We start from the raw sequence: 27,808 nt of genomic DNA, 5'->3' as shown, positions 1-27,808 counted from the left end.
GTCACCCCTTAGTCCAGCCAATGAGAGTGTTTTCTGCTGCATGGGCAGGTGACATACACTTGGCACAGGCCTGAGGATTTGATACCTGAGGAGAAGCCTAATGAGATGGCTTTAGAAAGTTAACATATCAGTCCTTCTTATTCTCATGCATCTGTTTCACTTGTGTTATATCACATAGAAGGGCAGTTAAAGTGCACCTGTATATGGGTCCTGTTCATTCATTTTTCATATGACTATGAATGAACAGGAATTAAGGAAGTGGTGCAAACATTGAATCTTTAGGTGTACAACAGTGTGTCACTGTGTCAGTGGCCTTTAAGGGATATCTTTGTACTTATTTACCTCTAAAAGCTTCGTAGTAGTACCCTAAGGGTACATATTACAACTCTAAGGTACTCATTTGCAACTTTTAAGGGTGAAAAAGATGTCTCTTTAGGGATACTGGCTAAGGAAAAAGCTGTTGTACACCTAAAAGTACAATTGTTAGATATTTTTTTCTGACAGTGTACAGAAAGACAGCATATTTTTCAGTAGGGCTGGACGATATGACCTAAAATTAAAATCTTGACTAGTTGTATGTGAAATGGTTTAAAAAATGGTTTAAAACAAAATCACAGTGCAGAATGCCTACTCTGCCATGTTGCTATCAAATACAAAAGTTGCAATGCCAACCTGCTGCTGTAAACTAAAGCTTGCAGTACTTGCACCGCCTCCGTGGTCTTCTGATTGGTCCATTGTTTTGTAACTGACATTGATAAGTGACACTACAAGTAAAAGTTTAAATTCTGTTAACTTGAAACGGCGTCTTAAATGTGGCACTCACATGCAAGGCACTGAAAAAGACATGAGTGCAACGGTCATACACGTCCATATGATGGTGACTACACACACGGTAGAATGTTTTTAATGAGAAAGTATTAACAGGATTAAACTAAATAACCAACATGGGAAAGTTACGTTTAGAGGTTTTCTAAATTCCGGTTTTGATTACTTTTCGATTAATCGTCCAGCCTTATTTTTCAATGAACTTTTCAGGAATATTTTGTATCCACTAAAATTCAACAGTTGTTGAAAAATAACTCAGAAAACTTAGTTCTGAGAATTTGACAATTGATATTTTGTATTTAATACAATAAAATTAATTAGTGCTGACAAATCGATTAATCACGATTAATCGCATCCAAAATAAGTTTTTGTTTACATAAGATGTGTGTGTGAAATTAGTAAATGTGTTATGTATATATAAATACACACACATACATGTAAAAATATACAATATGAATTTAATAAAAATATTTTTTATATATGTTTATATATTAAATATATTTTTACATAATATAAATTAAATGAATACAAATTTATACATGTAAATACTTTCAAAATATATACTGTATGTGTATGTATTTTTATGTACATAATAAATATACACTATACACTTACATGATTTATGCAAACAAAAACTTTTATTTTGGATGTGATCAATCACAATTAATCGTTTGACAGCACTAAAATTATTACATTTTAGGTGTGACTTATGTGCCTAAAATGTTTTTGGGCCACTATATGAGAGTATCATAAATGGGAAAAAAATTAGATCAAACAGTACTGTTCAAATGTTTGGGATTGGTATAATTTTTTAATTGTCTTTGAAAGAAGTTTCTTATGCTCTCCAAGGTTTAATTTATGAATTATTGTGAAATATTATCACAATTTAAAATAACTGTTCTCTATTTGAATATGTATATATATATATTTTTTTTTTTTTGTGATGCAAAGCTGAATTATCAGCATCATTACTCCAGTCTTCAGAGTCTCATGATCCTTCAGAAATCATTCTAATAGAACATGATTTACTTGAAATAGCTTTTTTTGTAACATATATATATAAGTATATATATTTAACTATTGGTATCAGTCCATGCACACTGCAGCTGTTTACAAAGTTTCAGAAGCAAAATTGCATGCTGCACGATGTTAAACAAAGGTTGATAAGTCATGATTTTCCCAAGGATCAAAGAGAATCAGAGACTTTTGGGGGATTTTTAAACAGTCTCAGTGGAGAAAACACTAACACTTGGGGGGTGAATGGTCGTGTATCCTAGACGCCTTCAAACCCTTCCATCAGACACACAGTCTACTTCCTAACAATATAAATGTACAAAATTTGAACGAAAGAAACCCGGGGCCTTCTACAGAAATGTGGCCTGAATTCTGTGTAACTGGTCCATTTGGCCGAGGCTCAAAGGGAAGTTAAATAATCAAAGCAAATGAGACGTTGGCCCATGAAACAAAGTCATGGCAGTCTTTCTGCAGCACTCCTTCAGGAAATCCAGCACTGGTGACTTTTATATCTCAGGGGGTTACTGACCAGAGTAACCCCAGAGTTGAGATGTTCATCTCGTACCTCAGGGTGTGATATGATGTCTCCCAGCGGTGCAATGACATCACTCAAGGAAAAAGTGTTTAAATTACACCTCCAGTGTTTGTCAGATCAGTAGTGCTCAGACGGAGGTTGTAACATCTTAAACTGGCCATACATATTGAACAACCTCCATATTACCTAAACCTACATTATCTAAAGAAACTTGCTGCCACCACAATACTAGAGCGTTGTGATGCTATAGTATACACTACCAGTCAAAAGTTTTTGAACAGTTAGATTTTTTTATGTTTTTTAAAGAAGACAAAAACAGTACGATTTTGAAATATTTTACTGTTTAAAATTATTGTTTTCTATTTAAATATATTTTAAAATGTAATTTATTCTTGAGATTTCAAAGCTGAATTTTTAGCATCATTGCTCCAGTCACGTGATCCTCCGGAAATCATTCTAATATTCTGATTTGCTGCTCAAAAAACATTTATTATTACTATGTTGAATAACATATACATACAGTGCCTTGTGAAAGTACAGGTTATCTCCACTCGAAGTGTAGTAACATCTACAAGTGATATGAATTCTCCTAAGCTAAATTTCAGTGTCCCAGAAAATGGTATGAATAGTTATGCAATATACTTATTTCAGTGATTTATTTTTAATAAGTATGCAAAGTTGTCACAAATCTGTTGTGTGTGTTTGGAGTGTAGATTGATGTGGGGAAAAAAGTATTTTAAAGCAGATTTACATAAGGCTGCAACATAAAATGTGAAAAAAAATGAAGGTGTATGAATACTTTTGCAAGGCACTGTATAGGGCCTGTATATATGTGTATATATCAGTCATATCAATCATGATATATTGACATCAATCATGTTCTATCACAACATGATGAAAGATGAAAGAGGAGTTACAGTGTGCACCGAAATGGAATGCTAGATATAAAACTGTTAAAAATCTCCAACTCTTAACTATGAACAGTACTAACAGTGATGCATTCCCTAGCAAGCAGCACTAAAACAAACAGCAGCATGTTTTAGCAGGCATTACCCTCTCCACTTACAGTGCCCATTAGACTCGTCTAGCACTGTTTCTGTGGACACAAGGGCACCATTGGGAGTAGGAGATGAGAGGTGTGGGGGGATGCTGTGGGGTGTTACCTGAGCCTGTGATAGCCACCCTCTCGCTGCCGCTACACAGGCCATATGCATTAGCTTCAGAGGCTCAAATGCCCTGCGCTAAATGACATGCCCTTGTTGCCAGGTAGGCAAAATGGAAACCATTAGTCAAACCAACAGATCCATTTCTCTACAGCTCACTAAGCTTCCAGTACTGGAGCCCCACAAAAATAAATCCCATTGGACTTCTATGATGAAAATGAAATCAATAAGATATGCATCCATTATTCAGCCTCTGGAAAGCTAACAGAATGGTAAGCACTTTTCTGCAGCGCGGTTTTGCATCAGTTTATCCATTACTGGTAGTGTGTTTACTTGTGGCGTCCCTAAGTGGATCCTTCTCTCTTGACAAGTCTATGCAACGCCATGTCTGGGCATGAAGTAAAATTACTGGTTTAAAATCATTAAGGCTCTTCAGTGTATTGCATTTTGCAAAAGGCAAGATGTTTAAATGCACATAATAGTTTTAAATGGGTTGGCATGTATTTTAACCATGTAAAGCCTACCATGAAGCAATATTCAAAACAAATCTATTTTTTAATGCAGTTTATTGAACCTGAGACAAAATATAAAAGAACAACTAAGAAAACATTTGCATACATCAGACTTTTATGGCTATAATATATCTATAGTACAACAGTGGTTCTCAACTCCAGTCCTCGGGGCCCACTGCTCTGCACATTTTGTATGTCTCCCTCATTTAACACACCTGATTCAGATCATCAGCTTTTTAGGAGAAAGATCCATGAACTGAACTGAAACATACAAAAAAACGTGCAGAGCAGTGGGCCTCGAGGACTGGAGTTGAAAACCACTGTAGTATAAGAAAATATGATGCTCACAAAACTATGAAAATTGGTGCAATGTTATTTGTCTATTTACAAAAAAGTAAGGTGAAATTATGACATTTTTAGACTACTTACATAAAATACATATAAATATTGGTTGCCATATCTTCAAATAAGATCTTATTAAGATGATATTTAAATGCTTGGTTTTGTACTTTTAAAACATTTAATCAATGCAATGCATTAATGATTGAAAGCCTGATGCATTATATGACACTCACATTTCAACATTTATATATTATCCTTTTAATAAACAATATATATGATTAATGTAGAATGCATGTAGAAGATTGTTTACAACTGATAAAGTTTTCAGCACAGTTTTGCTCATGACAACGTATTTGCCTTTGCTTGTTCATTTCAGTGTGGAAAATTACAGCAAACACTAGGAAAAAATTAGTTTAAAGGAGAAGTCTACTTCCAAAACAAGGATTCACATATAATGTACTCCAAGATGATCATGTCTTTCTTTCTTCAGTCGTAAAGAAATTATGTTTTTTGAGGAAAACATTTCAGCATTTTTCTCCATGTAATGGACTGATATGGTGCCCCGATTTTGAACTACCAAAATGCAGTTTAAACGCGGCTAATCTAGCAAAACAATGGGTTATTTTCATAAAAATAATACAATTTATATACTTTTTAACCTCAAACACTTATTTTGCCTTGCTCTCCTTGAACTCTGTGTATTCTGGCTGGGATCGTTTGAAGCCGCATTTAAACTGCATTTTGGAAGTTCAAAATCGGGGCACCATATCAGTTCATTATATGGAGAAAAATCCTGAAATGTTTCCTCAAAAAACATAATTTCTTTACGACTGACGAAAGAAAGACAAGAACATCTTGGATGACAAGGGGGTGAGTACATTATATGTGAATCTTTGTTTTGAAAGTCGACTTCTCCTTTAAAACTGCTTTTGGGTGAACTATAGAATGCTACGGATAGCTGCATGCCTGACATTTTATGTAAACTACCTAAATATTCTTCCAAAACAGATGTTATCAAATTCGTTTGTGCTGCTTTTGGATTGGTTGCTTCAGGATGCCGTTTCACAAGATATTTTATGTATATTTTGTGTAACTTAACATAAACAACAGACAATGAACAACCGTATTAAAGGAGAAAGTAACTTCCAGAATGAAAATTTCCTGATAATTTACTAACCCCAATGTCATCCAAGATGTTCATATCTTTATTTCTTCAGTCACAAAGAAATTAAGGTTTTTGAGGAAAACATTCCAGAAATTTTCTCCACATAGTGGACTTCAATGGCGGCCAATGGGTTAAAGGTCCAAACTGCAATTTCAGTGCAGCTTCAAAGCACTCCTCACAATCCCAGTTTAAGAATAAGGGTTTTATCTAGCAAAACAATCAGTCATTTTCTTTAAAAAAACGATTGTAATTTCTAACCACAAAAGCTCATCTTGTACTAGCATGCGTGTCTTCACGCATTGCATAATCACATTGGAAAGGTCACGCACGGTTAGTTCTTTGTGTACTTTGGTTCAAAAAAGTAGGGTGGAAAAATCCATCTGATTTTCTCCTCCAACTTCAAAATCGCCCGACATGGTCTGACTTTCTTTACACATTTGTTTTGTAAACACTGGGTCGGTACTTCCACCTACGGAATGTGTGACCTTTCCAACATGACTACTGCATTTGTGGTTAAAAACTATATGGATATGTATTTTTCTTAGAAAAAGAGCGATCGTTTTACTAGATAAGATTCTTATTCCTCGGCTGGGATCGTGTAGAGCCCTTTGAAGCTGCATTGAAACTGCAGTTTGGACCTTCAACCTGCTGATCCTCACTGAAGTCCACTATATGGAGAAAAATCCTGGAATGTTTTCCTCAAACCTTAATTTCTTTTCGACTGAAGAAAGAAAGACATAAACATCTCGGATAACATGGGAGTAAATTATCAGGAAATTTTCATTCTCAAAGTGAACTTTAAATTCACTAGAAAAATATGCAAAACATGTAATTGTCTAAATGAAAGGAATATAGGTAAACAATTATCTGCTATAGTCAGACAAACCCAATGAAAAACAACTCATTGGTTTTATTCGACAACACTGATATTATAACATGACATTTACCCAATAAAACCAAGGTACAAGGTACAAGCTAAACCCCAAAAATCTGCATCCAGTGGCAACAGCGTGGCGCTCTGTTTTTCTTGTGAGCTACGCATGACGTCACGCCCTTTCAGATTCATCGATTGGTACGTCACGTTGCGGCATCTGTAGTACAAAAAAAAAAATCTGTTTGCTGAAATGTAGTCTGACGTAGGCTTCTCATGCTAGCGGGCCGATATGATGTCATTTCTATAGTGTTTTGGTGTCTGTTTTCACGGTTCCACCCGGCGCTGCAGTCAGTCACGCAGCGCGCTGAGGAAGACAGTCAGCGGCGGCAACAGCAGCAGCATGTGCATCGACGAATTGACGGTGTAAAGTGCGTTAAAACTGTCCGCGAGGCGTGGGAACGAGCAAATAACAGTCCGTTTTAAGCAGAGACTCGTCGAAAACGCTAGCTAGCGGCACAGATGGCTTTCTAGGAGGGAAAGGATTCGCTGTCGCTGGGGGTAATGGGATCTGTGCGGTTATATGCAGCCCGTCGGTAGGGCACCAGAGCCAGACTGCAGCTGAAAGCACCGGGATCTCGCTTCATCTGCAGCTTATAATATAGCCACCGGCCATTCGAGCGTTTGCGTCGTTGTGTTCAGACTTTCAGCGGGTGTCGGGCTGCAGATGGGCTTTATTATCGGTCTAATGAAGTAATTTGAAGCCCATACTTCAGTCCCCGGGTGCAGTCTTGAGCGTGTGATGATAGGAGACACAATGACGCTTTTGTCTCTTTTGGGTCGCATCATGCGTTATTTCTTGCTCAGGCCAGAGACCTTGTTTCTGTTATGTATAAGCTTGGCCCTTTGGAGTTATTTCTTCCACACGGACGAGGTGAAAACCATCGTCAAGTCCAGCCGGGATGCCGTGAAGATGGTGAAGGGAAAAGTGGCCGAGATGATGATGAACGACAGACTCGGCGGTCTGGACGTGCTGGACGCGGAGTTCTCCAAGACGTGGGAGTTCAAGAACAACAATGTAGCGGTGTACTCGATACAGGGCCGGAGAGACCACATGGAGGACCGCTTTGAGGTGCTTACCGACCTGGTGAACAGGAGCCACCCTTCAATCTTTGCCATTTTTGACGGCCACGGCGGGGAGGTAAGTAGTGTGGGTGCTGATGAGAGTCAGGGTGAAAGATTTAACGTTACATACTGAATTAACCGTTAGTTTACTGTTAAATTTGAAATTCTAAAAACAACGTTCTGAGAACGTTGAAAATTGGTTGTCAGAATAACCAAACAATAAAGGAACGTTGTGTGTGTCAGCTGGGACGACCTTCAAAGGAGCAGTTAAGACAAAAATGTGTTTATTCACCCTCATGTTGTTCCAAGCCCGTATTAATGACTCATTCTCTGGAACATGAAACGAAAGATTATGAAGTAAATCCTGGATATTATTTCATGTACTTAAAACGGACGGAACTGAGGTTGTAAAGCTTCAAAATGTAAACAGATCACCCTAAAAGTATCATAAAAGTGGCGCATCTGAACAGGTGCCGCAGTAGCAGTATTAAAGTGTGAATGTTTTTACATGTAAAGGAATCGTCTACTAAAATGCTCACTTTTTTTAAGTCTTAACAACCTTTTATTTTACTTCTGGTGTAATTTTACTCTATACAATGAGTGAATGCTCTATTGTGTTGGATGGGAAAATGGAAGGGCATACAGATTTGGAACAACACGAGTTTGAGTGGATAATAAGTGAACTGTCTCTTTCAGACTGACTGTATTTAAGAGTTTATACACTGGTAGGTCATTCAGGTAAATGTGTAGTTATTATAGTTAGTTAAATTGTTTAAAAAAGTTATAATTTTAATTTAGTTTAACTTGAACTAAAATAAATAAAATTGAAACAAATGACTAAATACTATATAGATAAATACAGATGTCTTTTTTGTTGGAAAAAAAAATGTTTGTAATAGTGGTGGATTAATTAATCAGCCGATATTTGAAATGATCAGACCAGCTAATTATAGGTTGTTGTTTTGGTTAGTATTTGAATTTACTTTGTAGATAGTTTCTACAACCACTTTAAAATACTTAAATGTTAAATTTTTTAAAATAAATATTTATTTAAAAAAAAAATGCATTAATAAATAATGAATTTAGTTTAAATAAAACTGAAACAAATGATTTTTTTTTTTTTTTTTTTTTTTTTTTTTTTTTTTTGGTTAGAAACAGATATGCGTGTATGCAAAACCTATACATATATATATATATATATATGTATATGTGTGTGTGTGTATATGTGTATATATATATATATACACAAAATACATACAAAATATATATATATATATATATATATATATATATATATATATATATATATATATATATATATATATATATATATATATATATGTGTGTATGATTTGGTATTTTGTACAAAAAAATTGGGGAAAAAAAACTGATTTGAAATATAAAAAACAACAATATTAGTGTAACAATAATAGTCGCAATAACACTAAAATAACACTGAATCAATTATTCATGCCGTTATATGAGATTATCAAACCAGTTAGCTAATTATAGGTTGTTTTGCTACATGTTAGTACTACAATTTTGTAGATCTTTTCAGTTTATTATCAATATGAGTAAATATTGTGAGATTTAATTTATTATTATTATTATTATTTTTTTGTATACCTTTTTTTTCGGTAAATCTTTTAGCCACACTGCTGCTTGGTTGACTACAAAAGTTTGGGATTTACACCACTTCAAAATACTTATGTTTTTTTTTATTATTATTATTATTTATTAATTTATTTATTTATTAATAAATAATACATTTAATTAATTTATTATAATAAAATAAACTAAAGCTGAAACAGAAATGACTTAAGTATATAGATAAATACAGATATGTATTTTTTGTTAGAAAATAAAACATGCAAAAACTAAAAATATATATGTTCAAATTTGTATTTTTGTGCATATCTATGTATAAAAATTTAAAATGTCAAAAGAAAGAAAATGGAAAATGGAAAAATACAAACTGATTTAAAATATTAATAACAACAATAATAGTGTCACAATGGCACTAAAATAACACTGGATCAATTAATCAACCAATATTTGAGATTATCAGACCGGTTAGCTATGTTGTTGTTGTTCTAGTTTATGTTAGTAGAGAAGTTTGTAGGTCTTTTGTTTATTATACCTTTTTTCTGAATATCCTTTAGCCGCACTGCTTCCTCAGTATCACACCATTTCTTTCTTTTTTTCTTTTCTTTTTGCATTGGTTCCACATAATAAATGGCCTAAAAGTTGTTATTAGTGCACTACAATGTAGAATCAGAGATTTACACAAACTGCCTTTATAATGGTTATATGAGTACTCTAATGCAGCCAATTGAGATTCCCATGATACTTGTCTGGTGCATTCAGTCAGTTCCCCTTCCCCCCAGACATCTGCTCCGACCAGTCTGATTTCCCAGCCTGTGTGGAGCACTGACAGATGTTCATTTTATCTTCTTCATTGTGCAGTAAAGCAGATGAACGCTGGTCGGCTTAATGTTTGAATGCCTTCAGAGATGCTCTTGAGCAATGAAATTAACAGCTCGCAAAGTTGAAGGAGATCTGATAGATGTGGAAACCTATTAAAACAGCTCAGGAAGCTCTTTGAATTTGGATTTTACACATCAGCTATTTTCCCCAGCGTTCTAGTTGGGTTTCTGGCTCTTATGATCATATATGGAGTGCCTAAACTCTATTTATAGTGGTATTTGTTTATAATGTGCAGGGGCCGTCCTGCTATCCAAGCAGTTAATAGATTAAAATGTGCCAACGTCATGCTCTTCGGCCCCAGTAAAAGCTCTTTGAATCTACACTATCTCCTCCCATAAATGTTTGCTGACCCAAACATCCTGATATTATGAGTCTTATCTGTGTGTACACTTGTCAAATTGATATCGTACTGGTCTGGCTGATTTTACAGGTTGTAAAATGGAAAGGCCATGAGGATTATTACCTTAACTAAACTCTTAATGTCGGATTACTGACAGATCCACTCAATAGAAAGAAGAGGACTTGAGTTTTTATTACTACTGAATAGGCCTGGACAATATATGTAAAATTTGGTATCTAAATTTAGACAGTAATCAATATCCATCTTTAATTTTTTTTTTTTTTTTTTGTAATTGCTCTGGAATAATTAAAAAGGTGATTTTCTTCTGCCCAATAAAAAACATGATTTTTATAGGACAGCTATTGTTTGTAAGCACATTCAGAACGCTTAGTGCAAAAACAAACAAAAAAAACATGTGGAGCTAGTGACTACTACTTTTTATCAAATCACATGTAAATAAAAGTCTAAAAAAAGAATGCACTGCTTCTTCAGAGCAATGCAGTTCACATACTGCATTTTACACTGTGCAACTGGGGTAAATTATGCAAGTGTTTCACAAGTTTTTAGCTACGAACATAAGTCTGTCAACTCTTTCTGGTTGAAGAGATACTGACATTATGTTCCTACTGGCACTAAAACTTCTTTCAGATGGGAAACTAGTTGCTAGAACACAAGCACTTCTTGGCTAGCTTGCAAGAGAAGTAAAATGGCATGTTGCTGCTGTCTTTGGCACATTATATTTAAATTGTAAACAGTGTTTAATAGTCATGATATTCAGTAATTGTATATTGATTATTGCAAAATATTGTAAATATTGTCCAAATATGTCTAAACCCCATTTTTGTTTAGTTATGAGCAAGGCAAGTGGGAAAAAATAAAAATAAAGAAATAAATTGTGTATATATATATTATAATTTATGATCATATTTATATATAATTAATTTGACAATGATATTTAATTATTAATTAATTGGATTCAGCAAGGATTAAATTGATCAAAACTGAATCAGTTTAATCAAAGGCAATAAAGACATTCAGTATATATATATATTTATTATTATTATTATATTATTGTTTTATTTATTTATTTTATTTTATTTATTTTTTTAAATCGGCATATTAGAATTATTTCTGAAGGATCATGTGACACTAAAAACTGCAGTGATTATGCTGAAAATTAAGCTTTGCGTCACAGGAATAAATTGCATCTTAAAATATGTTCAGAAATAAGAAAACAGCTATTTAAATGTGTAATAGTATTTCATTGTTACTGTTTTCACAGTATTTTTTATTGCATAAATGAATTTCTATCTTTACAACTGCACCAGAGGCACAGAATAGCAACACTGTTAGGTTTAATTATACATTTATTTTTCAAGAAATTATAGAGGCAGCCTTTTTCCATCTTACCATAATGTTCAGCGCATAAATCTGATACCGAACAACAGGATGAACACCCCACCCAGTCACAAGTCTGAGCCAATTCTTTTATTGACTTTCTAGGCTGCTTGCAATTAGTCATTTTTTATCATTGTTCTCATGATCATTTATTACAGATGTGAAGGCCTGTGCTTGTTTTCTGGTTGACTGAAACACCGGATAGAATTGATGGACTCGAAGATGTTCTGTGATGAAAACGGCTAGTAGCTAATGGTCAGATAGCCAAGAATCAGTCATATTGTGGTTTAAGATTTTCATGTGTAATCAACATGTAATGCAAATGTGTGTTTGCAATGCAAATGCAAGTTCTGATTTATTATGACAAAAGTGAAAAGTAGGTCTGGAGCTTAATCCAGGGGGTCTGTTAAAAATATCCCGTTAAATAGATGCTCTTGTGTTTCATCATCTTTTGCCCTGTGGTGTCTGCTAATGATGAGATTTACTGCTAACAATGACTAGCACAGTTGGCCTAATCAACGCTTGTCTTACGCATCCGTTGTGTGCTCTTCCTCTATTCCCCAGTGGTCTGTTTTTCTCGTTATTGTAATCTTGAATTAGGCCTGGTAAATTGAGATTTTAATTGGCTATGCTGGTATGAAAGTGTGTGTGTTGTGACCTTATGTGTGAATTACTGTGTAGTCTTTTATCTTTAAATCTGATTCTGAACGCTTGGGTGAATCCCTTTAAAACATGACCAGGTCACATTTCCCAAAATCATATTTTGCAATATAGAAAATGAAACCCACATTGTTTTAAAAATGTATTTGACAGAAGTATCTAATGCTCACCAAGGCTGCGTTTATTTGAACAGAAATACAGTAAAAACTGTATTGTGAAATTGTGAAATATTATTACAATTCAAATTATTACAATTCGCAATAACTGTTTTCTATTTTAATATATTTTAATGTGTAATTAATCCTTCAGAAATCATTATAATATGCTGATTTGCTGCTCAAAACAATTCTTAATATCAGTGTTGAAAAAACAGTTGCTTTTATTTGAAATAAAATATTTTTACTGTATATAACATTTTTAAACACTTTTACTCCATCCTTGCTGATTTAAAAATGTAAATTGGTTTTGAATGGAAAGGTTTAATTGTTTATGAATGGAAGTATATTGCTAGTATATAATATTATTACTGCGATAATATTATTATTATTATTATTATTATTATTATTATTATTTTATTTATTTATTTTATATTATATTATTTATTTTTGTTATTAATATTATTTTTAAAATAATTGCATTATTTTATTTATTTAAATGTATTTCAATTATAAATAAAACACTGCTGGTCAAAAGTTTTTGAACAGTAAGATTTTTCATGTTTTTTAAAAAGAATCCCCCCCCAAAAAAAAAAAAAAAAAAAAAATATATATATATATATATATAAAATGTTAGTAATAAAACTTTTTAAAAAATATTCAAATAGAAAACCATTAATTTAAATAGTGATTTTTTTTATTTTTTTTACATTGCAGTAATGAGAAATGGGGTGGAAATGTGCTGAATAGTCAATAAAATTATGCCACAATGCAAAAAAAAAAAAAAAAAACACTTAATGTCTTAAACCCTTTTTTTTTCCTTTAAAAAAGCAAAATATAATTCATTTATATATTTCAGGAGATTCACAGGAGTGAACTGACAGGAATACAGCGATATGTTTGAGCACAGGTGCTTAACAGCTCAGTAATAAAGCCATCATTGTGCTGGTGTGCGACTGAAGTCAAATGAATGCGTGACTGTAGTGTGTTTGCAGTGGGAGGGTCTTGAGTGGATAGAGGTCGCTGTGGGTCACCACCGCCCTACTGTCTTTGTTCCTGAGACACAATGATCAACATACTGTGAATAATTCAGATTGTGACGCCTGCAGACAAGTACAGCTTTGGGAATTCTGCTATCGTCAGACGCACAATATATTGATGACCGCAATTGTTATTGATTAATATTAGCAGTATTGATGAAGCCAGTTTACCCCTTTCAAATGGTAGCTTTTTGGATAATTCTGAGTTTATAGTTATCGTCTGCAATTACATTTAGGGGACGTAGAATTCAGCAACTCCCAATTTCTGATGTAATCTTTGAATGGCTCAGCTGCTATTTATGGTTTTAAATCACTGCCTTGTGCAAAGTGACCCTGAGCTATATCTGCTTATTCTGTAAGTGTTCTGCATGAGCGCTGCTTTTGTGTAAATAATGCATCAGCTTCATCAGGAGGCTCCGCCGTGTCTTTCTGAAAAGCAACGACTCCCTGTTGCCCGGGAAGTGGCTTCGTAAGAGATTGCAGCGTTCTCTTGGCAGACAGGTATTATGTTTGCTTCTCTGGTTTCATCATTGTATTTATAGCGTGGCATTGCTGAGTCACTGGCAAAGGCTTAAAATTGAAAACGCACAAGGCTGTAGTGTGAGCCGCTGAAAGGAATCCAAACCATCCTGACTCATGATGGGAAAACGGAGTTAGGGAGTGAAATAACGCTTTTTGACTCCGTATGTTTTGGTGATCTGGTGGTGTTTGGAAAGGGCACTCGCTCTCTAGAGACTTTCTGTCCCTTCATCTGTATTCTGCTGCAAACTCCATCTGGCCAGAGCTCTTAGGCCTCTTTTAAAGGGGCAGTTCACCCAAAAATTACATTCTGTCATATTTCACTCCAAATCAAATAATGCAATGATATTTTGCATTAAAAAAAACGAAGTGACATTAATTTCATGCATATTTTCTAATTTCTGTAATGCAAAAATCCTATTATCATTAATGTAATGAGAAGGAAATGTATAATTTAAATAGTATATTGTACTATTTGTTGTACTGCTTTTCATTTATTCTGATTTATTATTGAGAAATCACTCTATTGGAGTAATGCATTACTGAGAATCTAATGAGAATCACTATTAAGAACAAATGGGAATCTTGAAAACGTAAAAGCAAAATGCATGATCCATTACGGTTAGGCCTTGGCAGTGAATCACATTATTTTCAGTTATGTTTATAAGTATCTCCCAATAATTATGTAAACAAGATAATCAAGCTGCACTCTGTTTTGAAATATTACTCTTGTTTTGTTTTATGCAATGTTGTGATGTACTGTATATAAATGTACATGGGTCAACAACAAAAAGGGCATTTCAAGTATCAAAGTAATAAAAGTTTAATACAGCTTTAATTCTTTTTTTTTTTTTTTTTTTTTTTTGTACATTAGCATGTGTCCTGACTAATTGTATTTTTCTGAGCAAAAAATAATGACTCTCATACATTTTTACCACGACTTCCATAAAAATTGTCATTCACATGCCAATAAATCTTGTCAGGAATATTTTGAATCACAGTCATTAGATGACATTAACAGACTCCGTTTTAAGTGCCCCTATTATGGATTATGAAAGGTTCATATTTTGGTTTTGGGAGTCCACAACAACAGGTTGACATGCATGCAAGATAAAAAAAAAAAACAATTTCATTGTCTTATGTGTTTGGTGATTGGTCCGATGACCCAGTCTGTTGTGATTGGTCTACTGCGTGCAGCACATGTCGAAAACGGAACGCCCATCACCATTACATTTAAACACCCAAACAGCCATGGTATATGCATTAGCCCAATGCAGAAACGTACAAATAAAGTACTGTAGTTTCTACACCAACATTTTGCTCTATTCTTTAACAAAACTCCAAGTAATAACAACAACAGACATTCACTATTCATCGACACATTTCTAGACAATTGCAAGTAAACAGATTTTGCTGTTAGCCGGTTAGCCAGAGACCCACAAGCTGCGCAGAGCCAAACACAGCACACACACAACTAAATACATATTTTGCATGCTACAGAATACATGAGAGCAACCATTTTTAAATAATGACTTCACTTTCAGAATAAAAATTTACTGATTGTTTACTAGGGATGTCACAATTTTCAGTATAATATCGAAACGTTTGGTACAACATCCACGGTTCAATATGCGCTTGTGAATTGCGTTTTTTCGGAATTTGCTGTATGTGTGCCCGCGATTTCACGTGCTGAAATGAGGAAACGCTTCCCTGCTTATATTTGAAAAAGCAACACATGCAGAGCATCTTCCATTTTAATGAAATGCAGTGATGAACCTTTCTAAACCTGTTGTCCAACAAAAGAGTTATAAAAACAAAAGCTATAAAAAAACATTATAACTTGTTTTTAATTCACAACATCAGTCGAATGTTTGAAATAACATCTGATGTGGATTCTTATCACAGAATGAGGCAGACAACAAATTCTATACTCATATTCTATGTATGTCGATTAGGAATGGCTTATGAAAATACACGAGATTTGAAGAACACAGATAAACCATATGTGACCCTGGTTCACTAAACCAGTCATAAGGGTCAGTTTCTCAAAATTGAGATTTATACATCATCTGTATAACGTATTGAACCGTGGACTAACTGTATTGTTGCCACCCTATTATCCTTTTTTTTTTTTAAGGAAAACATTACAGAAGTTTTCTCCATATTGTGGACTTCAATGGTGCTTAATAGATTGAAGGTTAAAAATGCAGTTTTAATGCAGCTTCAAAGGGCTCTAAATGATCATTAATTCATTTTAAAAATGACTCGTTTATATAATTCGTTAAATGAATTGTATGATTTTTTTTTTGAGAGAGAGAGAGAGAGACAATAAAATATATATAAATTTTCTTTAAAAAATTCACAAACCAAAATAGTGCTCTTAAGTGATTAAAAAAAAAAAAAACCGAATTAATCACACACTTTTTTCTGAAATTAATTGCAATTAATCTTGATTAATCCCACCTAACATTAAAGTTTTCAAATGTACTGTTATATTGCAATAAGTTCACATTCAATCTTCAAATTGAAAGATAGTATATTTTTCAAATTTGTTTAATGGCATCTTTTTATGGTGAGTATCACTCATACCAATATTACTGATATTTCTAGGAATTTATTTTTTCCTAAGATTTTATCATTGACTATGTAATATTGACTATACTAACATTGCAGTATAATCCAGAGCTTTCAATTTTAACATTTATTAGACTTTAAAAAATACGGTCTAATTTAAGTGAATTCAAAACAATCTTTACATTAACTCATTATTTACTTGTGCCCTTTAGCAATTAGGAAATATAAAGAAATTGAATAAAGTTATCAAACACTAAATACCAAATTAAATATAGATGAATCCTTAAAGCAACAAAAGATTTAATTGATTTCCTCTTGTTGTTGTTGTTGTTGTTGTTGTTGTTGTTTGATTAACAGGCATCACAGCAGCTGGGTTATTAGCTTATTTGGCTGCTATTACTTTAAGAGCTGCCACTGCTAAACATGATACGGATCTGACACACGTTTGACATTTCGTTTCACACATTGATATGAAATGATACAGGCTACATCGTGCGTTGACGTATTTCTAATTTTGGCAGCACTAAAACTAAAATGATAAAATCTTAATGCTATTAAAAAATTGCCTAATGTTCTATAAGTAGAATAGTATTTCTTTTGATTTGGATGTGAAAGGTCATTAGAATTGTGAATGGACTTCTTCACAAATTTTAATTGTGAATGCTTAGGTGATGTTTTTTAGGATAGTAACAGCAAGTTCCTCGTTGTTTTTGCTGTTTCTCGCAGGCAGCCGCTGATTATGTGAAGGCCCACCTGCCCGAGGCTCTCAAACAGCAGCTGCAGGCTTATGAGCGGGAAAAGAAAGACAGCCCTCTCTCCTATCCCGCTATCCTAGAGCAGCGCATTCTGTCTGTGGACCGAGACATGGTGGAGAAGTTTTCTGCCACCCATGATGAAGCTGGTGAGCAGGGTTGAGCATAAAACTCAAGTGTTATTGGTTAATCTTATCTTTTGGCTTTGGCTGACTGGAAACCGTAAACAATGCTGAATTCCTCTTTTGTTTTCAGGCACGACGTGTTTAATAGCCTTGTTGTCAGACCGTGAATTGACTGTGGCAAATGTCGGAGACTCTCGCGGTGTTCTCTGCGACAAGGACGGCAACGCTGTGGCCTTGTCACATGATCACAAGCCATACCAGCTGAAGGAGCGAAAGAGGATCAAGAGAGCAGGTGAGTTGGAGTAAGTTTATTCAAGGGGAAGATACTACAGGCTTTTTAGTGATTATTTTGGATTAAATAATTTTGACTTTTGCAAAAATAAAAAACGAATAAATTCAGCTAACTAAACTTGAAAATTATTTTGGGGATTGTAAAAATTTATTGCCTTGTATATAATTATATAACTAGTAAGTTTTATAGGGTTTTTTTTTTAAACATTTATCCTTGGCCTTTTATTGACCATTGTCTTTTAAAGGCTATTTGTTTTATTTTCATACACCATATTATTATTTATATACTTATTATTATTATTATTATTATTATTATTATTATTATTATTATTATTATTATTATTCTATTATTTTTTTTATTAAATAATGAAAAATAGTGTATATTTCTGCATTGGTATTTCTTTATTGATGTTATTTAAATTTTGTGATTTAATTCAGTTAAGTGGTTGGTATTTGTCAAATTAAATTACCGTCCAATGTCAATCAAAGGTTATCTATTATTATTATTATTATTATTATTATTATTATTATTATTAAATAAAACATTAAATAGTGTTATTACTACAGTAATATTTTTCATTTTTTTTCTAATTTAATAAAGTAGAATATTTTAATAGTACGACTAATAATACAATTTTGCTAAAGTAGTTGGTAATTGTCAAATCAAATTAGCAACCACTATCAATCAAGGGTTATCTATTTATTAATATTATTATTATTATTATTACTACTATTATTACACAATTGTTGTTATTATGAATATTTATATTTTATTAATTGTCATTTGTTAAAATATCATTATTGTTATTAATAATAATAATATATTGTTTTTAAAAAGGCTATTTCTTTTTTCATACACATTGTTAGTATTGTTGTTATTATTATTATTATTATTATTATTATTATTATTATTATGATTATGATTATTATTATTATTATTATTATTATTATTATTATTCAATACGAAACAATAAATAGTATTATTAGTAATATATTTCTTTATTGATTTTTTTTATTTTTTTTATTAATTAATTAAAGTAAAAATAATATTCTAATAACAGCGACAATAATAATAATAATAATAATAATAATAATAATAATAATAATAATAATACGTATTTTGCTAAAGTAGGTGGAGGTAATTGTCAAATCAAATTACCAGACACTGTCAATCATAGGTTATCTTTTTTGTTTTGTTTTGGGTTTTTTTGCTATTTTCATTAAATACAAAACAATAAATAGTGTTATTACTGTAGTAATATGTTTCTTTCTTTATTTATTTTTTTTTTTTGTAATTTAATAAAGTAAAAAAGAATATTTTAATAACAACTACAACAACAACAGTAATAATAATAATAATACATATTTTGTAACCACTGTCAATCAAAGGTTATCTGTTGTTGTTGTTGTTATTATTATTATTATTATTATTATTATTATTATTATTATTATTATTATTACTAAATACAAAACAATAAATATTACTATAGTAATATGTTTCTCTATTGATGTTTTTGTAATTTATTAACGTAAAGTAATAATAATATAATTATTATTATTATTATTATTATTATTATTATTATTATTATTATAATAAATATTTTGCTAAAGTGACTGGTAATTGTCAAATCAAATTTCCAGCCACTGTCAGTCAATGCTTCTTTTATTTATTTATTTATTTTTATTTTTATTATTATTATTATTATTATTATTATTATTATTATTACACAACTGTTATTGTTATATATTTATATTTTATTGTCATTTATTTAAATATGTATTATTATTATTATTATTACGTTGTTTTTAAAGACTATTTTGTCATAGACGTTGTTATTATTATTATTATTATTATTATTAAATACACAATAGCATTATTACAACAGTAAAATATTTCAGTAATAGAGCAATTTATTAATCATTTTTACCTTTGTTGTTTGATCCTGCATATTATAAGTATGACATTTTCTGTAGCGTGTCATTATTGATATATGCAAATCAGTGCATTGCACTTAATTTTTTTTTTTTTTTTTTTTTTAACTGAATGTTTATAGAAGTTTAAATGGGGAAGTTACAATACAGCAATCTTTGTTTATTTCAATATGAATTTGAATTGAATGAAAACACATTTGTAGCCTGTTCATCTATAGAGTGCCTCCCCATTAACTATTGGTTAGTTAATGTACATAATTCCCTTTTCAGCTTAATGCCAGTTGTAAAGACTGTTGTTGTTAGGACTGTGATCATTTTTGAAGCTGTTTCCTCTGTCTGCACTTGTGATTGCTTTCTGGCAGTTTCAGATGACCTCACTGTGACTGCACTGTGTGAATGTAACACATCTCTGTGATCTCATCCGTCAGGTGGCTTCATCAGTTTCAACGGCTCTTGGCGCGTGCAGGGCATCCTCGCCATGTCCCGCTCGCTCGGTGACTACCCTCTCAAGAACTTGAATGTGGTCATCCCAGACCCGGATATCTTGACCTTTGACCTGGACAAGCTACAGCCGGAGTTCATGATCCTAGCCTCCGACGGCCTGTGGGACGCGTTCAGCAACGAGGAGGCCGTCCGCTTCGTGCGAGAACGCCTGGATGAGCCGCACTTCGGAGCCAAGAGCATCGTGCTGCAGTCTTTCTACCGCGGCTGTCCCGACAACATCACTGTCATGGTGGTGAAGTTCAAGAGCAGCTCTGGGAGCAAAACTGGAGAATAGTTGGACTCAAACAGCCTCCATTGTCTTTTCATTAATGCATATCACCAGAGGCTAGACGGTGTAATATAAGAGACAAACCTTTTTTCTCACAATTACAATAAACTGTATAGACACACGCATGCATGTGCAAACACATGCATTCCCAGATTTCTTTTTTTTTGTTTGTTTGTTTTTTTTGGGTGTGTGCCAAATGGACACTTAATGGAAAATTTATTTTGTAATTACTCCTTTTTCAATTCCTTACACTGTAAAGATGATGTATACTGGCCTTCCTTAATCAGAGCAATATTATTTGTGAAACAGCAATTGGCATAAATGGTAGAAGGACGTTTATTGCCTTGAAGATGCAATCATAGTGTTTTGTTCAGAAGACATGCATAAGTATCATAACTGTTTGTTTCTTTTTCTTGTTTTTTTGAATTAAGGAGCTGAACCATATCCAGCTCTTGAATTTGGATGTGCATGATCCATTCATATCAGTTCAGGGCATTATGCCAATTTACACTGGTGCTGCTCATCAGTTGTGTTAGATAAAGAATGTTACACTTTGATTAAACGTCATAATAGATCGTTGTCCCATTCATTTTTATTCATTCCTGCTAGTCATTAGTCACTGTTTTATTGGTAACATGAATACAGAAGTGACCGGGTTGAAGGTAGAATGTTATGTAATTATTTTGTAAAGACTCTTGAAGTAATACTGGCAAACTGTCCTCCAATGTTCCTCCTAGTTTACTGAAGAATTTGGCACCAGCCCCGATCTACACAAGTTTAATTTCTTGCACTGTGTGAAATGTATATGGGAGGTTAAAGCGATAAATAAACTTAAGTCAAAACTGATATTGCTTGTCTCTGTTATCTCTGATATTTTTTTATATTTTATATATGTGCCATTCTACAGAATAGTTTCAAAGACAGAGTTGGAAATGTCCGCAAATTTTGTATGTATGCAAATTGTATAATATCCAAAATACACATTTCTAGTAATTGTGCAATTAATTCTTATATTGTATTTTCAGAAAGTTTTGGACTATTTGTCCTCTCCCCAAATTTGTCACTACCGAAACAGTCATATATAATTTATTAAGAAAGGTTATATTGACCTAATAAGATTTTGCTTACACCTTTCTTGAAAATGTTTTTTGTTTTTTTCAATTATATTAAAAAGTTTTCAGAGGTAAATCAATAATTACAATTTTAACAATATTTCAAGTGAGATTTGTTGTATTTTAAATCCAGTCTTTTTTTGTAAAAGGCAAAAGTTGATCATACTGATGTCAAATTTAAGGATTCATTAGTTTGAATATACATTGAACCAAACACTATCATAACATCTTAGCTGATAATTCAGTATTTTTTTTTTTTTTTTTGACAAAACATCCCATGTTTCGGGTAGTGACTGCATATTTTTGGTAGTGACAGTAATGTTTTGGTAGCGACCACATCGCATTATAGAATTTTAATCCACATTCTAAAACACTACTAAAATACAAAAAATTTGCATAATTGTACTAAAATTTTGTTTATTTCCCCAAAAACAATGATGACATGTTTCGGTTGTATGGAAGCCCATTTCCGCCATGTAAGAAAAAAATGAAATTATGACGTACTGAAGTCATAATTATGAGATAAAAAGTCTAAATTATGAGATAAAAAGTCAAAATTATGATTTACTAATAGTTACTTAAAAAGTCTAAATTATGACTTAAGTAATAATTACAAGATAAATGTTGAATCATGACTGAAAAAACTGAAATTATGACTTAAAAAGTCAAAATTATAACTTAAAAAGTCAAAATTATGAGATAAAAAGTCAAAATTATGACTAACTTGGGGCATTATTATGACATAAAAAGTCAAAATTATGAGATAAAAGTTTAAATTATGACGTAAGTCATAATTACAAGATAAAAGTCGAATTATGACTTAAAAAGTTTATGAGATAAAAGGTCAAAATTATGACTAACTTGGGTCATTATTATGACATAAGTCGAAATTATGAGATAAAAGTTGAAATTATGACTTAAGTCATAATTACGAGATAAAATTCGAATTATGACTGAATTTTTTTTTAAATTATGGTAAAAGTCAAAATTATGACTTAAAAAGTTGAAATTATGACTTAACTGAAATTATGACTTTAAAAGTCGAAATGATGAGAGAAAACATCGAAATTATGACTAACTTGAGTCATTATTATGACATAAGAAGTCGAAATTATGGGATAAAAAGTTGAAATTATGACAAGTCATAATTACGAGATGAAAGTCTAAATTATGACTTAAAAAGTTTAAATTACGAGATAAAAGGTCAAAATTATGACTAACTCGGGTCATTATTATGACAAAAAGTCGAAATTATGAGATAAAAGTAAAAATTATGACTTAAGTCATAAATACAAGATAAAAGTCAAATTATGACTGAAATTTTTTTTTAATTAGGGTAAAAGTCAAAATTATGAGATAAAAAGTCAAAATTATGACTTTAAAAGTTGAAATGATGAGAGAAAAAGTCAAATTATGACTAACTTGAGTCTTTATTATGATAAAAAGTTATGATGAGTCATAATTGCGAGATAAAATTGAAATTATGACTTGGGGTGCTATTATGCTTTTCACTTTTCAAACTTTAGTCAGTATGTGGTGTGTATGTTTGGGCATAAAAAAGATGTACAGAGTTACAAATCTCAAAGTCCACTCATATTTCGATTTTAAAAAAGTACTACAACGAACGGCTCCTTTGGACTACAGAGTTTGTTTTCTGCATGCAATGATGTCACAACGCATCCATTAGAATATCATTAAATTAAATCCCGCCCACGGAAATTCGAATTGTTGGAGGGAGGGTAGGAACGAGGTTAGGAACTTTAGCAATGCAGCGCAGAGAACTGCTTCAATGAGCCGCAGCACGGCGGGTATAAACACAAGCATTGACTAGAGTGGCCGCTTCAGAGCTGTAATGCGCCATAGATGTGTGCAGTGTGTGGTAAGAGATTTATTCATCATATAATGCGAGTGTTTTTTAAAATGCATAAACTTGCACTAGCATAGGCAAGGCTAATCAGTCATGATGTTAAAAAGTGCCTCACAGGGCTCCGGGGGGTTAATAAAGGTCTCCTGTAGCGAATCGATGTGTGTTTTTGTAAGAAAAATATCCACATTTAAAACGTAAGAATCACTTTAATCTAGCTCACGCTAACAGTTGTACACAGAACTTGCTTCTTTAACAAGGGGCGTGTCAGTACTGAAACACTGTCTAAGCTGTTTGCCAATCGCAACGCAGTGGGACAGCTAACCAATCACAACACATTTCGTTTTTGGAAGGCAGGACTTCAATAAACCCAAAACTAATCAAACCTTATGTGCCAGGCTGGGAGAAATGTATTGTAATAATGTAAACTATGTTAAAAATAATGCATTTTTGAACCACTAAGCATGAAAGCATGTTCTAGTACACCCCCAAAACAAAATCAAGACTTTGTAAAAGAGCATAATAGGACCCCTTTAAGTCGAATTTACGAGATAAGTGTTGGAATTATGACTTAAAAAATCTAAATTGACTACCTTGAGTCATTATTACGAGACAAAAAGTCGAAATTATGATTTAAAAAGTCGAAATTATGAAATAAAAATTAAAATGAATTAAAAAGTTGAAATTAGGACTTGAAAAACCCATTTATCGTTAAACCACTATCCTGTGACCAATGTGTTTATAAAGTCATTAAGACAATTTCGACTTGTAAAGTCATAATTTTGACTTTTTAAGTCATAATTTCAACTTTTTATCTCATAATTTTGACTTTTTAAGGCATTAGGTTTTTCTTATGTGGTGGAAATGGGCTTCCATACAGTTGTGATCGTTACAGTAGTGACAACTTTATGGAATAACACCCACAAAGACAAAAACACCACTACCAAAACTTCACCAAATGTTACGGTTACGGTAGTGACAGTTTTATGGGGGAACACCTAAGTAAAATGGTGTTCAGTAGCAACATTCTTTAAAGTTGCACGCAGATATTTTTCATATTTTTGAACTCATTTACCTCAAAATGATGTGGCCTGTCTACTCACTGTGCAGCTATGAGAGAGAGTGACAGAAATATTTCCTGATCATGTAGTTAAAATAAGTGTAGTTAAAATCAGACTCAGCCAATGGCCTAAAACATGCAGTTTAAGCTTACTGATGTTTTAAATATTATTCTGGGTTTTTAGTAAACATCTAAGATCTGAATACTTAAATGCTTTTTAAATGTGTTTTTTGGTTGTGGGCCAGCACTTGGCACCAATTCTGTCCAATGGTATACACACACACACAAAACTGGGAAACTGGCCGCTTTTACCTCCATCAATTCCTGTAGTATGTTAAATTATAGTACAGTTTAAACATTCTAAGCTGTTGTATTTAACCCGTATCCATAAATAAATATAAATAAATGGTATTATATATTAATTATCAGCATCTGTAACAAAAATACACCAAAACAAGTTACTGTTGCAGATCCAGACCGGCTAGGACCAGTAAAAACCAGCTTTATCTTTATTGATCTAATGTGGAAAACAGTGGCACAGTCGGAGCTCATAGATCGAGAGGCAAATAATAAACAAATAGAATACGCGTATGACGCATTGCTGTTTGCATTCTTCCTGACGTATTTCCACAGCTCACAGCCACAGTAACCTTACACTGCAGCGCCGTATCCGTGTGGCATACCGAGCTTTAACGGTGACGCGCTGCCGGATGCTGAGCGGTCCATCGGTGACAACCGAGAGCAGGTGTAAAGCCCCAGAATAGCAGCAGCATTGTTGAGTTCAGCAGGCTATTAAAGCCCCAACGATTCGTGCCTGTTGCCACTGAGTAAGCCTACTATAAATCAGCTCTTACACACTCTTACTGGAACTGACTCTCAGCGGTCAGTGGTCGTCACGTATAAATTGTACATTTGCGCTCAGTTTTGGCACCGAGTTCACACCAAGCGGCCTACATTTCAAGGATTTTTCAACGCGCAAAAATGGGACAGTGTAGCTCAAGGACATCCGAGCAGTTTAACGAGCTCACGTCACTTACAACTATAAAGTTGTGTGAAAAACGCACTGCCGGCTTTTCGCAGGGGAAATGGCGAGCCGACGCCTTTCAGAATGAAGCGGCAGCGGACAGACGCCGCCGCGGCTGCGGGACTCACGACGACTGCTCTGGACTGGTTTTTGTGGCGGATCCAACTGGTGGGGTGTGGATAGATGAAACCCTTGGAAGGCAAAGGTGAACCTGTGGATGTGAAGCTATGGTCGCTGTTCTTGTTTAAGGCTGAAATCCATGCTGAGGATTTCTGAAGGTGACGACTTTGTCAGCAATCCAGTGATGGAAGTATCTGGAAGGCTTGAGATGGGATTCTTGGATGTCTGAGAGACATACCGTAGACGTTTTTGTTTGGTTTCCATTAACTGAAATGGAAAGAGATTCATTTGAAGAGTTTTTAGAGACATTTATTAGGCATTTATTATGTCATGGTCATCTGACATGTATGTGGTCAGCTGATGTGTAATGGAAAACCCAACGTTTCTTAGTGGAACAGTCTTAACTGAGAACTTCTAAATATGTATTTCACATTTATTTTGCAAGAACTTGCAAGTTCCTATACTTCCTGTATGTCAAATGACATCATATTCTTTAGTTTCTTTAGGATCTTTCAGCCATTTGACATGAGAATCCACAAACAATATTTTAATTTTATTTAATCGTGGAATAAATAATAAATTAAGCAGGTTTGCTTTCCGGGCATTCTTAGCATATCATTTGGGAGGTGTCCTGTGATACTTTGACCCATTAATCATACAGCACTATGTAGATAAGCAAGATATAATACATCACTGAGTAACACCAACTCCGTCTTAAGTAAACGCACATTTGTTGAGAGAACACAGTGAGAAGCTTTGGTGTTTGTGAACATCTGACATGTACAATGGGCCATTCAGGATCCAGACACAAACCTGAAGCCCGTATCCTCCTCCTAGGGCTTGACGGAGCTGGAAAATCAACACTTCTTTACAAACTGAAGTACAATGAGGACTTCTACACAGTTCCTACAATTGGATTCAATGTAGAGATGATCGAAGCGAAGAAGAACAAGGACAAAATCACCCTGACCGTGTGGGACGTTGGAGGGCAGGTTAAGATGCGAGCGCACTGGAAGAATTTTTACCAAGACACCGCTGGAATCGTGTTCGTTGTGGACTCTTCTGATATCAAGCGTCTGGACGAGGCCAAGAGCGTGCTGGAACAGACCTTAAAGAGCGACCACCTCAGGGGACTCCCGGTGGTGGTTCTTGCCAACAAGCAAGATATTGTAGAAGCTGCGACGGTAACCGAGATCACAGAGCAGTTTAACCTGAGAAACAGTTGCAGCGACCGAGACTGGTTCGTTCAGCCGTGTTCGGCCACGACTGGAATGGGTCTGGTGGACGGTTTCAGACGAGTGGCACACCTGGTGAAAATGACACCTGAGGACAATAACTTCAAAGAGACTGTCAAGTATATAAGATCAAAATCGGTTATACAGGTGAAGAAATAGTATACGTGGTAACTTATTAACCACTTTTTATGGAAGGTTATGTACACAATGCTACTAAATTTAGTTGCATAGTGTGAACTGAAGACAAAATTCAGTTAAACCATGCAAGATCCTGAAAGTTTCTTAAGCGTTAAAAAAAAATCTAACAAAGGCTATTTAGAAATTTAATGTCTGTAAAGAAATAAATGCCCATACCAACTGCAAAAGCCGTTAACCACACTTACAAAAAGTTGTGTAAACTAGTTCATGTAAATCATGTGAACTGAATGGGAACTTGAGTTAACAGGAACCATAAAATAGTCTAAATATTAACTTGAATTAATTCTTGTATTTATTGCAGAGAAGTACATAAAGAACTTCTGTTTTTATTTAATGTGCAACTTTTACTTGCATTTGTTTGTTTTGACTTGTTAGCCAGGCTTTTAAAAGGTTATGTAAACAATCATGTGAACTGAATGAGAAAAATGAGCCATATAAGTTTCCAAATGTTACCTTGAACATATTTATTAATATAGCATATGCCAGGAAGCATTATGAATAACTTTAATGTTAATTAACTTAAACATTGAGATGTATGAATTTTAGTGCATGAAGACTTTATTTCTGTGACCACAACATCTGCAGTGACGGCATGGAC

At 33.5% G+C, this 27,808-nt stretch overlaps 2 protein-coding genes across 2 annotated transcripts; both read left to right on the top strand.

The window, feature by feature from the left end:
- Window positions 1–6,627: 6,627 nt before the first annotated feature.
- On the top strand, window positions 6,628–21,443 carry ppm1la (protein phosphatase, Mg2+/Mn2+ dependent, 1La). The gene is made up of 4 exons (XM_051093243.1): window positions 6,628–7,628; window positions 17,452–17,626; window positions 17,733–17,894; window positions 20,254–21,443. The coding sequence occupies exons 1-4, from the start codon at window positions 7,230–7,232 to the stop codon at window positions 20,601–20,603; spliced, it is 1,086 nt and encodes a 361-aa protein (XP_050949200.1). The 5' UTR covers window positions 6,628–7,229; the 3' UTR covers window positions 20,604–21,443.
- A 3,769-nt stretch (window positions 21,444–25,212) lies between these two features.
- On the top strand, window positions 25,213–27,785 carry arl14 (ADP-ribosylation factor-like 14). Its single transcript, XM_051095965.1, has one exon. The coding sequence runs from the start codon at window positions 26,563–26,565 to the stop codon at window positions 27,169–27,171; it is 609 nt and encodes a 202-aa protein (XP_050951922.1). The 5' UTR covers window positions 25,213–26,562; the 3' UTR covers window positions 27,172–27,785.
- The last annotated feature ends 23 nt before the right edge of the window (window positions 27,786–27,808 follow it).

Source organism: Labeo rohita, chromosome 2, assembly GCF_022985175.1.
Source record: "Labeo rohita strain BAU-BD-2019 chromosome 2, IGBB_LRoh.1.0, whole genome shotgun sequence".
Classification (NCBI taxonomy): Eukaryota; Metazoa; Chordata; class Actinopteri; order Cypriniformes; family Cyprinidae; genus Labeo; species Labeo rohita.
This window is presented reverse-complemented; position numbering and strand designations above follow the sequence as displayed.